At 39.1% G+C, this 15318-nt stretch overlaps 1 protein-coding gene across 4 annotated transcripts in view; it reads right to left on the bottom strand.

Moving 5' to 3' along the window:
• MYO16 (myosin XVI) overlaps nucleotides 1-15318 on the bottom strand; it is a 574351-nt gene that overhangs the window by 98727 nt on the left and 460306 nt on the right. For all 4 annotated transcript variants that reach the window (XM_021929768.2, XM_021929769.2, XM_003914068.5 and 1 more), the window contains exon 28: nucleotides 10631-10733. In XM_021929768.2, coding sequence (XP_021785460.2) covers nucleotides 10631-10733 — 103 coding nt within the window. The remainder of the gene's footprint in view (nucleotides 1-10630; nucleotides 10734-15318) is intronic.

The following is a 15318-nucleotide window of genomic DNA, read 5'->3' as shown; positions in this document are numbered from 1 at the left end:
CACATCTTTCACATATCAGTATTCTGGAAAAATGCCCTAGTATTTTTTAAAGTGCCCAGCAATGTAAATCTGTTCCCAGTTTGTTAAGAATAGCTTTATTGATTGCGATACGAACAACACAATCTTTTCAGTGTTCTGATGTCTGCAGAGTTCTCCCCTCAGATTTGCTTTCCTTCCTGCTGATCTCAGAATGTCATTGTGCTCCTTCACAACCCTGTTCTATTTTTGCTATGCGATACCATTTCTGTGCCTACCAGGTCATCTCTTCCAAGGGAAAGAAATCTCAAAATCCCAACATTTCTACATGTGTGCCATGAACAGGTCTTTACCTATAATTCATTCCTGGATCAATATCATTTCTCATAACACTCAGTTGCATTATATTTATATTTTTCCTGATGATCCTTTTCTCACATTTATTCATCCATCATCCTACCATCTGTCTGCTCTGAACATCCATTCACTCATTAGTTCATTCATTCATTCACCTTCAATCATTCATTCATGTATCCATTCATAAATCAAATGTTGCCAAGCACCTTCTTCATACCAGCAGGGTAGAGATGCTGGGACCACAAGGATGAGTGAAATACTGTCTACCTTTTCAACAAGCTCAATAAGGAAACCATTGAACTAAATGCATCCTCTCCAGGCTGAATTCACATTTCCCCCATTTCATTCATTAAATTTCTAAGAATGACCATTACTTTTTCGTGTGTGAATATTTTACTATTAATACCTCCACATTCTACACTTTCATGGTTGCTTTGAAAAGCTACTAAATAGAAAAATTCTAATGTTCAGCCTGGCTCTGAATGTCTGAATGTACTTTTAAATGTTCTCAAAGGATACATTTATATGAAAATACATGTTCTCTTTGTTATAAATAGACTATTCTTGAAGTTTAACTTCAACACAGAAAAGATAATTACAGCCACACACATCTAATAGAGCACTGTATCTTCTGGTATTTGAAGAAGGTGGTTTGGCTTGAATTACATATAATTATAGTTTAAGAAAAATTAATTATTCTTACCTAGAACAGTATGACCTACACAGCAGGCAGTGATGAATAAAAGCTACTATTTTGAGCTTACTAGTGAATGACTCACTATGTAATTCTATATGTTATTTCATTATGGAAATCATATTGACATGGTCAAGAGTGCTTAAAAAAAAATCACTTTTCCCAAAGAGACATATTGTGAAAAAGCAAACCAAAGCCACACCCAAACAAAGGCAATTAGCTTCAAAAGCACAGAGGAAAGTGTATTTGATAAGTTAACGTATTCAGTCAGAGCACACATTTGATATTTCTTTTCAAAATGGCCTAAATCATGTCAATAATGGTTTGCCCCATGGGACTGTATGTCATAAATGGCCAAACAGCAGCACAAACATGGTCATGGCCTTTGGCACTCCTTGGGGTATGGGAGCCCTTGTCCTACCGTCGTCTGCCAAATTGATGGCATTTATATATTTTGATGTGTGCTTTTCTTCTAAAACCATGATACCATGTTTTTTTTTTATCCTGCACATCTGATCTTATGTAGTTAATCTTTAGGAATATTGGTAGATATTCAGAAGTTCTGGCATTGGTTTCCTAATTCCCCATATGTCTGTCCTGTGGTGTGCTCATGTTTGCTTTGAGAATCCCATTTAATTTTGTGAATGGTCTTCTGTTTTCAGCCCTAAAGAGCTGAGTCTTTTCCATCATCTAGAGCTCCAAACATATTTTATGGAGCAAGTTCATTTTTAAAAAGAACTTGAGTACATTCCCGATCTACATGAATATTTTGGTTTTAAATGAGATTCCACTCTTCAAGTCAATATAACTTAACGAGCACCTTCATTGTTGCCACGGTGAGGTCCTCTCCCCTCCCATCATGTTCTCGGCTTCCTCCCTTGTCCCATCCATAATGGCTGTCTCTTGCTTGAGCCGCCACATTGGCTTGGGAACTTGTTTCCCGGCTCTGTTCTTGCTCTCTAATAACACTTTTTTTTTTTTTTTTTTAACATTTAAAGCATAAATCAGGTCATGTTCCTACCCTCTCTAAAATTTATCAGTAGCCTGCCTTGAACCTAAAATAGAATGCTGCACTTTGACACACAAGGTACCACTGGTTCTGACCCAGTCAGCTCCAAGCACACCTTCTCCTTGTGGTGATCCTGTCTAGTCGGTGCAACCGGTTCTTGAGAAGAAAAACGTGTTAGCAATTATAAGGCTTCTGGCATATAATAGGTGCTCAGTAAATGCCTATCGAATGACTAAATAATCTTGAAGTTGGGGAAATTTGTATTGACATAGAAGAGATGGAGTTGGATCTCTCAGTAGGCACAGGCACAAACGCCCTTCTTTCAGTAGTTGTTAGGGGCCTCATATTATCCAGCAGGACTGAGCTTTGAAGGTCAGAAACTGTTGTAATAGCAAAGTTATTTTTGCCTCCCCAGAACTAAATTATTTATTAATTCTCTCAATTTTTCTCCTTCGTGGGGCAATAATGAAAACACAAAGGTTGAGAAACACGACTTTGTAGCATCCCTGTCTGCCATTTTCACCTGGTTCTCTCTCCAGCCCTCCTGCTCTCCTGTTGGTTCTTCCAGGAGGTCCTCATCTCAGGAGCTCAGCACACTCACCCTGGGACCCTTGGTCCTGCCTCAGCATGTCCCCGCTCCTTCTCACCCTTCAGATCTGGGCCTACATGTGACCGTCCCAGAAATTCCCTGCATGGCAACTGCCCTGTTAGGTCAGGAACCCTCTAGTTCACTACTGCAGTGTCCCTTTTGCTCTTTTTGCACCTGGATCCTAATCTGTGATTTATTAGTTTAAAGCTGACTGTTTCTCCCCCAGCAGACTGTAAGCCATCGCAATTGCCTTGCCTAATTTGGGGAACTCACAAGGTGATCAATAAATGCTTGTTGAATCAGTCAATCAATAAACTTGAAGCAGAGGAAAACAGATGGATTTCTAAGAGATCAAAGTTGGATTAGGCATAGGACAAGTCAGTTTTAATCAGCAATTAGCGCCAGATAGTACCCTAAGATATTACTCTTCATGCATAATGAAGCTGAGTGAAAAAATGTAAACTTACTCTAAAGGCAGAAACTATCACACATGTCACCCAAACTTACTGCAGATACCTTCATATGCAAAGGGAAGATGTGGTCATCGGTAGGAGGTTCATTCATTCAACAAACACAAGTTGTATACACACTATGTGCCAGACCCTGTAAGAGATGTCATAGTGAAACACACACATGTACACACACACACACGCACACGCACGCACATGCACATGTGCACACACATGCGCACGCAAGCAAAAATACAAAAGAACATGGTTACATGACACCTGTCCTCAGAAAGTTAAGTGTGGAAAGGGAGAAAGACATTAAGTAAGGATCAAATACATGCAGGATTTTTAAAAACGAAGTGAATGACGACGCACCAAATATTTTCAGTAGTTATCTTTAGGTAGTTCAATTCTGGTAGACTGTATTTTCTTCCTCAGTTTTTTTCTATTTTTCAAACTTCTTATCAAGGATACATACTACTTTTATAACAAAAATGTTCCATATATGTATATGGCGTGTGTGTATGCATGTGTTTGGCACAAAAGAAGAAAGGAAATACACACAGACACACACACATATAATATAATATCTATGGTGATTGCCAATAGAATGTACATCGTTTCAAGGTGTACTCTTAGGTTCCTAATGCTTATTATTTTCAACACTTATAATTCCAGAGAAGGAGAAAGGATACAAAAGAAAGAATCATTTTATAGGCTATTTTCTAGCTTGTACTTATAGTTGATTTATGGAGTGCTCCCTGAGTAGTAAAACAAAGGTTATAAACCATTAATTTATCGTACTAATAAGAACCTAGGGCCCTAATACAATTGTCTCATCACAGAGAATGTAAAAAAAGTGGGGGTAGTTAAAACTTTAACAGTTCCTTGCTCTTCTATTTTATTTTCTCTACTGTACTATTGCAGATTAATGAAATAATAAAACCTTCACCCACTGATTTTATGTAATGTTATGGTAAAATGTTAATGGTGCAATTCTTAGTAATATATGAGCAAATCCTTCAAAGATCATAACTTAATTTAACTCGTTTTCAAACTATGACTTATTTCAAACTATTTAGGTAACAAAATCTAGACTATTCCATAAACATTACATTAGAAGACGATGATAAAAAAAAGATTGTGAATTTCTTTGTTCATGAGTAAACACAAATAGGAAAAGTATATCTCATTACAATTTGGAGTATGTTTTTTGTGAGTATCCTTTGTTATTTCTTTAAGAGCCTCTCTCTCTGTCTCTTTCACATCCACGCATGCACACACACAAGAGTAAGTATCGTATCATGCCGGTACTTGGGACGAAGTTGATGTTCTAATTTTGTTTCTTTCTTCCTGTCTGTATAATCTTGAGTAAGCCACCAGAAGGATCTATGTGTCTGACTCCTCATCCTTAAAATCATAGATGATATGTCATCTCTAAGGTTAAGAGCTCAACTTCTCCTTCCACAATTTCCAGTAACAGATATCACAAGTTCCTGCCTCAAAGGAGACACACAGGCCACTCTTCTTTGCCTGCTCACAAAACTTCTTTCACCCCAAAGTTCTCGACATCTGCTTGCACAGTGAAAAGTACCACCGGGAAAGACTTTCTGCACAGAGCCACATCCGTGCAGTCCCCCCTCGACTCTCCGGGTGCTGTGTGTTCCGAAGCAGCACCCCTGGTATCACATGGACCGACTCTGACAGATTTGTTTCTTCATTCGTCATCCCTCCAGATGGCTTTAAAATGAATATAGCATTCAAATAACTACACAGAAGAAATCATCCTATAACCAGTTGATGCATATAAAATGTGTGAAAATCAGATTATACCACTTATTTTTCCACTTAGAATTAGCTTCAAAGGTTTTCATTTTACATAAATGACATAACACGAAAAACAAGCATGTTCCACATGGGCCTAACTGCTGTCCAGTCACTTTTCTGTGGCTTGGAGAAATTCAGGCTAATAGTCTGATTAACCGTACACAGTTCCAGAGGGATCCTTTCCAAGTTACCTTAAGATAGCCCTGAATTTAAAATGCATATATTTAGATAAGTAAAATACCTGAATAATAACAATAATAAAACAAATAGCAGATGGCTAATAACTACTGGCTTAATTTAACTTGTTTTCAAACTATGAGTTAATTCAAACTTTTTGGATATTTTTCCATAGTGAAGTAATCCATGAACTCTTGGTTTCATAAAGAAAACTCTATCTGCTGAGACAGAAAACAGCACTAGAAGTTAGTCATGCAGGTCCTATTCAGATCATTTCAAAACACTTCCATTCCTTTTTGCAAACAAGTTACATAAATCCCACTTTGCAAATAAGGACGTGGCTCTGACTAGTCCACCATGTTTTTAAAATATATCATTTCACTGTAAACATAAGAAGCCACCAACGTGAAAGATTGCCTTCTAGCCACCACTACATCTTGATTTTCCTTTCTTCAAAATCAAACCACATTATGTAAAAGTAGCAATTTTGAGTATGTTAAGGAAACAGCAACATGCATGAGTTTGCCAAAACTTGTGGTGACCAGTTCAAATTATATGAAAGAAGGCACAAGATTCCTTTGAGAAGTACAGGCTAGTGGTATAAAAGACATAACAGAAATTATATATTGGAAAACAAAAATGCTTTGGTGCAAAATGCCGTGTGACTTACAGCTTTTTCACAAATGTTTAAAATAGTTAATTTGACCCTATGCAGTATTCTATGCTGAAATTATATTTACGTAGTAGTTTCAAATTTTAAAAATTATCTGTAACTATAGAAGTAATGCATTAATACATGTATCTTATAAACACAGATATAAAGCTAAAAATCCATTTGATTCTTACTTCATTTCAAAACAATACATTTTAAAAGGTTTTTGTTTTTTGTTTTTTTTTTTTTTGAGATGGAGTTTCACTCTTGTTGCCCAGGCTGGAGTGCAATGGCGCAATCTCCACTCACTACAACCTCCACCTCCCAAGTTCAAGCAATTCTTCTGCCTCAGCCTCCCAAGTAGCTGGAAATACAGGTATCACCATGCCTGGCTAATTTTTTTGTATTTTTAGTAGAGACAGGGTTTCACCATGTTGGCCAGGCTGGTCTTGAACTCCTGACCCCAGGTGATCCACTCACCTCAGCCTCCCAAAGTGCTGGGATTATAAGCATCAGCCACTGCGCCCAGCCTAGAAAAGTTCTTACATGTCTTTGAATCCACATCAAGTATACTGTATTGTTTGGTAGTTTCTTATTTACAGAAACTCATTTCTTGGCCCAGCTTCCAGGCACAGAGTGTCTGTCCTGTGTCTTTCTCTGGCTTCTATGCCGGGGATGCAGCAGTAAGCTGCGGACACAAAGCCCTTGGGATGGAGCTCCCATGCTATGGAGGAAAGGTGGTGAACAGCATGTTAAGGATTGCAATCTGAAGCGTAACAGAAGGTCCTAGGCACCATGGAGAGGAACGAAGCAGAGAAGAGGATGAGAAGATGCAGTAGGAAGGTCGAGGATAATGAGAATTTAAAATCTAGTAGCCAGGGAATGCCTCGCTGAGAATTGGCATGTGAGCAAAACTCGGTATACTGAAAATGGTGCAGATCTGCGGAAATAGCCTAATAAACTGTTTTCAAACTGCCTTTGCTCTAGGTGCGAAGGTGCAGCACTGCTCCTTTGACCTGCATTTCTACCAGCACCGCCCATGAGTTGCCCCCACCCCTGTCATTTCCTCTGGATGGCCTGAGTCACATCTAGGTCTTAACTCTCAGAATTATAATGAATATCAAATGCTTCCTGAGACTCTTCACTTGATTACAGTTCTTCTCCTTCTCTATCTTCTTCTTTCCTTACTCCTCCTTTTCTCCTTTTCCTTCTCCTCTTGTTTCCAAGATGTAGTTGGGAATGAGGGTGCAAATGCATTGTGCTATTTCAGGGTCAGTTTGGTTGACAGTTTGGGTAGAAAAGGATTCTGATCAGAGTCACTCTGTAATGGGAAGTAGTCTGCTTGTTTTTCCTTCATTTGCTGGGCGAATTTTAAACATAAAAAAGGCACTATGTACAAGGCGAAGGCTGCTCAGACGAATAAAGGGTATGAGTGTCTTTGATCAGAGCTCGCACTGTGACGCATAACCTATCCCTTTCAAGTCCTGTAATATGAGCAAAATGACTTCAGATAGTTATATTAAAAGATATAGATCGAGTTAAATGCAGTGGAAAGAACATGACATAGTAAAAGCTAGACGTGGTCTCAGCAAAGTGGTGCTCCCACTGAAACTGAATATTAACTGCACCTAATATTTTGATCAGTACACTGATCTCTAACTAAGACAAGGGCTCTCTGTGAGGTTCAATTTCCTCAAATCTAAAATAAGGTCACTCCTGTACACACTGTCTACTTTCCTTTTCTGCACAGATTTTTTTATTAGGCTCTAATAAAATAAAATAAAAACTACGAATAGTTGTAATATACTCTGTAGATGACAGGAATTATTACCTATTAAATATTAAAAATTCCAGTACAGACTACAAACCTGTGACTACTTAAAGCATGAAAAGCAGACACAGGTGTATAGATCGGCGTACAAAATAGTACTGAAGATATGACATCTTTATCCTCATCTGAAACAGAAGGAAATCAAATGTGCACCAAGGCTTACTGAATTGCTACAATGTTGGAGAGTATAAGAATTCCAGAGTTACAATCTCATGTTGATGATTCAAGGCTTTCCTTCTACAGGGTCTGATTAAAGTTAAAAAGAGAAGACAGAACCTGCCAGATCTCCAAGACCCATTAGAATGACAATGAAATTACTATGTTCAGTTAAAAGAAATGAATTTGTACCCTACAACTTACAGTATAATAATAATAAATAAATTTAAAAAAAAAAAAAAAAAAAAAATGAATTTCTAGCTAACACTGTATACAAGTTAACGCAGCAAAATGTAATTCTAATCTCTTGGGTCCTCCAGCACTGCTTTTAAAAATATGGAAAAGAATAACCATTCATTTAATGCTAACCACTCAGGACTAAAGGATGAACTGACTGGTTAATGAAAACACACATTCTAACTCTCAGCAATTTGGAAACAATGCTACAGATACACTAACCATCAGATGCAACCTTGTTGTCCCTGTAGCCTAACAGCTTCTGATTTAATTGCTGTGTCAATTAAAAACAGAATAGACTAGGAGGAATTCTTCCTGTAACTAGCAGTGCATTTCAAACAAATGCTTTGCTTTTGCAACTGAGGAGTCTAACTTTCCAGGTTAGGAATGAGTGTTTTTTGTTTTGTTTTATTTACTTTTTTTTTAACAAAAGCTTTTTTTCCTTTGTCAGACCAATATAAAAGTGAAGTATGAATAAGCTTCATTTCTGTGAAGTTGATTATTTGTCTGGTAGTACAAAGTACATCATAGGTTACATCTTGAAGAAGCTGAAGAAACACTGTTTTTTCTGACTAGACAACAGGGAACTCATAAGTAAATATGCTCAGTGAATAAGCACATTTATTTCTCTTTCCTTTTAATTTTTTTTGTCTTGTATTTTCAGCTTCTTTTCAGGCAGGCGAAAAGTGTGGAGAAAATAGTGCCATGAAATGGGATCCCTTTCCCATTTAAAAAAATGTTAATACTCTCATTGAAAGTCCTAATGCATGTTTCAATTTAATGCTATCCTCGGCTGCAATTTCAAGTATCCTAGCAAAAGCAGCGATACAGAAGAAATGATGGCTGGCAGGGTGTACTGATTTGTCTTCCAGTCTCCTCTCATATTTGGCCAGTACTTTACAGTGGTCTATCAGAGGGATCACTGCTCAGGTATTGTGGTTACTTCCAATCACTCTCTTAGTGAAAGAATTATTCCAGATTCCCTTGCTTCCTTCTACAAATAAAAATTCTCCCTCTCCCTTTCCCTCATACACACACATCTATCTCACAGATACACACACACACACACACACACACACATACACATATATATGTATATCATTATCTGTAAGTATTCTTTAAAAGCAAAAGAATACAATAAGAATACCTTAGTGGTACATCATCGGTGGACTACTACTATAAAATTACTTATTCAAAATCTCAGCAGTGATTTCGTTGAACTGACTTCAGTTACCTATAGACCGAATAAACGCTGATATATGTGAATCCCACCCCTATGTCACTGACTCTGGAGGGGTTGGCGGACATCACTTCTGGTTAGTAATTCCTCCTTCTTCCTCCTTCCTTTTTTACCCAATCTTTTGGCACTGATGTGCATCACTGACAACTTCAGACTGAGTAAGCTTCCTCCTTCAGATTGTTATTTAAAGTTCAAATTTCATTATTAGTTAAAAAAAAAAGAAAAGAAAAGAAAAGGAAAAAAGATAACAAAGAAAAAGATTGGGTGGCACAGACAATTAAATCATTACTCATCAATGCCAAAATTCTAGGTTCTTTGTTCTTTGTCATAGACAGATGAGTGTGCGAGTGTCAATCCAGTCTTTCCTCCCTGTTTTACTTAGACTGGGCCACTTTTGGACCTATTCAGCAATTCTGAATCATGAGCTCATGTCATTTCTAAAGCCAAGTCCTCATCCTTTGACTCATCAATTATCATGTATTTTTACTCATAGATATTCTCCCTATCACTTTTTAAAGATGCAAATTATGTCTACTTTCCAGTCATCGTCATGTTTTTACCAAAGCTTTTAGCTACCGTTGTTTCTGCCACCTACGCACTTTTGGTGGTTTTACAGCAAGAAACTTCCAAATAATTCCTGGTGTCATGGACTGCGTGGTTTCCCATTGCTGCTCTAATCTGCTCTTCTCACTTCAAACCTCTTCTTCCTAAAATGAGTCTAGGATGGACTCTGATGTTGTTGAACGTATTTAACAAAATCTGGAACCATCTTCTCCTGTTTCTGGTGAACATTTGCCTGTAATTTTGTCTCAGGTTATTTTCTTTTTCTGCAAGTCTAGCTATAGCTTTCATTGGCCCCTAGGTTCTGCCATCAAATCGATCACAGACTATAATAAAGTGTGTCCAATTATGAGGCTTTTGCCAACAAATGAGGTTCAAAGGATAGTGACATTTTCACTGTAAGGCAGGTGAGAAGCAGGGCAACGAGAAACAGAAGAAAGGGGAGCTGAGTGAGACTTGAACGAGCTACGGAAGTCTAGGTCAAACATGCACTTGTGAGAGACCAACTCTGCACACAGAAATCAACCTTAGTTCTTCAATTTTGGCTCCTCTGACTCCTGCTACGGGTAAATACGACAAAATGCTTTAGTGACAAGGTATGAATCTGGCACATGGGCAAACAGAATGGGGCTCATGAGCTTCTGTCATGGTTGTAAAGGGAGCCTCTTAGATTTCCTCATGTTGGCTGCAAGATGTTAAAATCAGCAAGTCATAAAGAATGACAAATTTCCAGGGAATACACTGAATGTCACGCCTTGCCAAACACATCAAAGGAATTTGTTTTTGCCAGGAAGACTCTGGTGGCTCCCTGCAATGACTCAGCTCATTTATTTAAAATCCTAAAGTGGTATTTTCATAGCTTGTAGGTCACCGACCTGCCAGCCTTGTAATTTACACTGCTGGAGAACAAGCCGACATCGCTCTGCAGCCGAATGTTCCTTCTTCTCACGCAGGAACGTATCAGCCAGCGGCTTATACCTGTGAAAAGCAGCAGAGACAGAAAGCAGTGACTGCATTTGCCAAGCACATAATCACATTCAACAGGGCTGTCTTTGTTACATCGTTTCCCAAGTTTCCCCGTCTTTCTTTATCCCAGGAATACCCAAATTCCTGTTCACTGTGCATTTACTAGGGAACTGGAAATAATCCTTATCTTTTACAAGGGAAATCATTTTTACAATGCATCAAATATATTTTTCAGTCCTCTAATATATGTTTAGCACTGTCATGGAGCAATTCAAACCATTTAACCAAAGGAAATTTGAAGGGAATGAAAATATGAAAATTAATCCAGTAGCCATTTTTAAACATTTGGCATGCTCCTTAAAAATACATCCTTTAAGAAATTTAAGCATTCTTTATGGCCACTTAAGAGTGAATTCAGATGTAACTAGAGTCTATAATAATGGAATACCAAAATGTTCATTCAGAATACTTATTTGAGAGATAGAATCACTTCTTCCCCATATATTAGATATTGAATATTGAAAATATTCTGGGACATTTTTATTTTGCAAAGCATCAGTGGCCAGTTGACTTCCATTCCTTAGCTGAAATTCATGGCAATATAATAGTTTCCTATAGGTTTTTCAAAAATGACTTTTAAAATTATATCGCCCACTTTAAAAAATCCATGTAAAATTCCCTTTGCACTTACAGTGGTTAACCTAAGATACAGGCAAGGCTACAATGGAGGAGGAGGAAGAGGAGAAAACCAAAAAGGAAATGAGCTAAGGTACATGCAGTTGCATCCTGTTGCCTTCTGTGTTTATGATTCTCATGTTGGGCTGTTCTGCAAGCTGAAGGAAACGCAATGCCAAAGCTGAAGTCATCAGTTTTCTGTTATTTTCTGTGTAATACCTTAGTGCTTCATCTAAAGTTCACTGCAGTAAATTTGGGATTTGCTAAAATGAGTTTATTCCGTTTCCTTAGTGCAATTAAGGGAGGGAGTGTTTTGCCTACACATCTTTATTTACTTGCTTTCCTTGGAGAAAGCAGTGGGAGTATGGGACATATCCCATGGACAGCCACACAGGAATCACACGCGTGTCTTATTTCGGCAGGTACTGTGGGTAAACAAGGGCTCACATGTGCGGCAGTACAGTCTGGAGTGTAACACAGGCTGGGAAACACACCTGCCATGGACAGAACGTATATCAAAATCCCTGCATTCAAATCCTAACCCCCAATATGATGGTACTAAGAGGTGGGGCCTTTGACAGGTGATTGAGTCATGAGGGTGGAGCTTTCATGAATGGGATTAGTGCACTTAGAGAAGGCTGAAGAGAACAGGCTTGTTCCTTCCTATAAGGTCAGTGTAAATGCAATTGTGGTTTTCACATTGTTGAAATTTGCCATTTGATATTGGAATACATTCTTAAATAAATGTGGTTATGTTATACATCATGTTAGTGTGCATTTCTTGCTTTATGTTTTTTGCTAATGACTTATTACTTGCTGTTTATTTTATATTTATTTTAGACTATGAGAATAATGTTAGATAAAAAGCAAATTTCTGGGTGTGGTGGCAGGAGCCTGTAGTCCCAGCTACTCGGGACGCAGAGGCAGGAGAATGGCATGAACCGAGGAGGCAGAGCTTGCAGTGAGCCGAGATGGCACCACTGCACTCCAGCCTGGGCAACAGAGCAGACTCCGTCTCAAAAACAAAAAGCGAATTCGAGCGATTTTCTTATTTAGGTTCAAAATGGGTCATAAAAGAGTGGAGACAACTCACAACATCAACAACGCATTTGGCCCAGGAGCTGCTAACGAACATACAGTGCAGTGTGGTTCAAGAAGTTTTGCTAAAGAGATGAGAGCCTTGAAGATGAGGAGTGTAGTGGCTGGCCATTGGAAGCTGACAATGACCAACTGAGAGCAATCCTCGAAGCTGATCGTCTTACAACTACATGAGAAGTTGCCAAAGAACTCAAGGTCGAACATTCTAAGGTTGTTTGGCATTTGAAGCAAATTGGAAAGGTGAAAAAGCTCGATAAGTGGGTGACTCATGAGCTAACTGAGAATAAAAAAAAATGTTGTTTCCAAGTACTCTTATTCTATGTAACAACCATGAACCGTTTCTTGATCAGATTATGATGCACGACGAAAGTGGATTTTATATGACAACCAGCGATGACCAGCTCAGTGGCTGGACCAAGAAGAAGCTCCAAAGCACTTCCTAAAGCCAAACTTGCACCGAAAAAGAGGTTATGTCACTGTCTGGTGGTCTGCTGCTGGTCTGATCCACTAGAGCTTTCTGAATCCCAGAGAAACCATTACATCTGAGAAGTGTGCTCAGCAAATAGATGAGATGCACCGAAAACTGCAACGCCTGCAGCTGGCATAGGTCAATAGGAAGGGCCCAATTCTTCTCCACCACAGCGCCTGGCTGCACGTCACACAATCAAAAGTGGAAAGACGGGCTACTAAGTTTTGCCTCATCCACCATATTCACCTGACCTCTTGCCAACCATCAACCACTTCTTCAAGCATCTCAACAACTTTTCGCAGGGAAAATGCTTCTGCAAGTGGCGGGATGCAGAAAATGCTATCCAAGAGTTTGTCGATTCTCAAAGCACAGAATTTTAAGCTACAGGGATAAACAAAACTTACTTCGCATTGGCAAAAATGTGTTGATTGTAATGGTTCCTATTTTGACTAATAAAGATGTGTTTGAGTCTAGTTATAATGACTTAATGTTCACGGCCCGAAACTGCAATTACTTTTGCACTAACCTAACACCATGTGAGAACACCGTTCATAGAGAGAACAAGAAGGCTCTCTCTCCAAACCAGGAAGCGAGCTTCCACTGAATACTGAATTTGCCGACAACTTGATCTTGGATTTCCCACCCTCCAGGACTATGAGCACTTTCTGTTGCTCAGGAGCCACCATAGTCTATGATAATTTGGGACAGCAGCTTGAACTGACCAAGACAGTACCCAGTTACCTTCTCAGCTAGAGACATTTCTTATTTCCTTTCTTAAATCTTCAGCATTCTCACTGAAAAGTCAGTGTATGACTTTTCCGGGACTGAGAATCCTCATAATCTTGCTAGCCATAAACCAGAATGAATTTATCAGTATCAGCAACCACCCTTCCTTCTCATAGATGGATTTTTGCTCACGTATCAAACTTAGTGCATAGGAAAGCATAAAAACAAAAAATGGCAAGTAACAGAGATTGAGACTGAAGTAACTGAGACTAAAATTGCAGTGCCAGAGGCAAGGATATGAAAAAGGTGGCTCATTATTTTGCTCACACTAAACGGACTACAGTGATTTGTTGATGGATGAAGTACTCAGGAATTGTTTTGCTTTTGATGGGTGACAAGAATGTGATTTCTTACATGCCATGTACTAAAGTTGGTAGCTGTGTGTTTTATTTTACTTTATTAATTTTTATTGGGGTTTCTGCAGAAGAAGAAAGGGAATTTCCCCTGTACAACAGGGCAGGGCAAATGGGTATGACGTGGGATATGTAGAGGGTTGGGAAACAGGAGTAAGCTGTGCAAAGGGCAGTGAATGTGGACCACCCAGGAGGCTATGGGCATCCCCTAATGATTCTCTCACATGCTATCAGTACCTCTTTTTTTTTTTTTGCAGAGTTTCATTCTTGTCATGCAGGCTGGAGTGCAATGGTGCTATCTCTGCTCACTGCAACCTTCACCTCCTGGGTTCAAGCGATTGTCCTGCCTCAGCCTCCCAAGTAGCTGAGATTAAAGCACCCGCCACCATGCCCGACTAATTTTTGTATTTTTAGTAGAGACAGGGTTTCACCATGTTGGCCAGGCTGACCTCAGGTGATCCACCCGCCTTGGCCTCTCAAAGTGCTGGTATTACAGGTGTGAGCCACCGTGCCCAGCTGACATTAGTACCTCTTATGAGCAAACATGGGTTAGGTTTGATAATGTCTGAGTGGTTAAAAGGCGACAAGTGATATAATTGTACAGTGTGTTCAAATAGGAAAGAAACTGAATTGGGAATCTGAAAACTGAGATTTAGGTTCCCACTTTGTAACCAGTTTGCTATAATGCCCTTGGCAAGTCACCTAACAAGCAACGCTCTGCCCTCCCTCAGAACTGTCTGTTTGCATTTCTCCAGACGAGACATAAATTCTATTCTGTGTTACAAACTCTGACCTCTCCTCAAAGTTTGTGAGTTCACCCAGAGTAAGGGGATATCTTTGTACATTTTATGGTGTCTCCTAGCTTGCCTTTGAATGTAGCAAGTTTAAATAAATGATAGTCAAGACATGGGGCTGTGGAGCAGGAGATGGTAAGTTGCATTTCTTGAACCCTGAATGAATGCAAAGGGCTTTTCATATCACCTCACATCCTCCTCACAGATGCAGGCCTGGATGACAATCATCTTTAGATAGTGAGACAGATAATGGTTGTAGGCATTCATTCACTTACCCAAGTTCACAGGGATGCTGTTATGGGCTGAACTGTGTCCCCCAATGCAAGATAAGTGAAGGTGATGTTTAGGGTCTTTGTAGAGTATTCAAGTTAAGACGAGATCATTAGGGTGGGGCCTAATCCAATATGACTCATATCCTGAAA

This window comes from Papio anubis, chromosome 15 (assembly GCF_008728515.1).
Source record: "Papio anubis isolate 15944 chromosome 15, Panubis1.0, whole genome shotgun sequence".
NCBI classification, from domain to species: domain Eukaryota; kingdom Metazoa; phylum Chordata; class Mammalia; order Primates; family Cercopithecidae; genus Papio; species Papio anubis.
The sequence above is the reverse complement of the archived record's forward strand: the minus strand, read 5'-3'. Positions and strand labels throughout refer to the sequence as shown.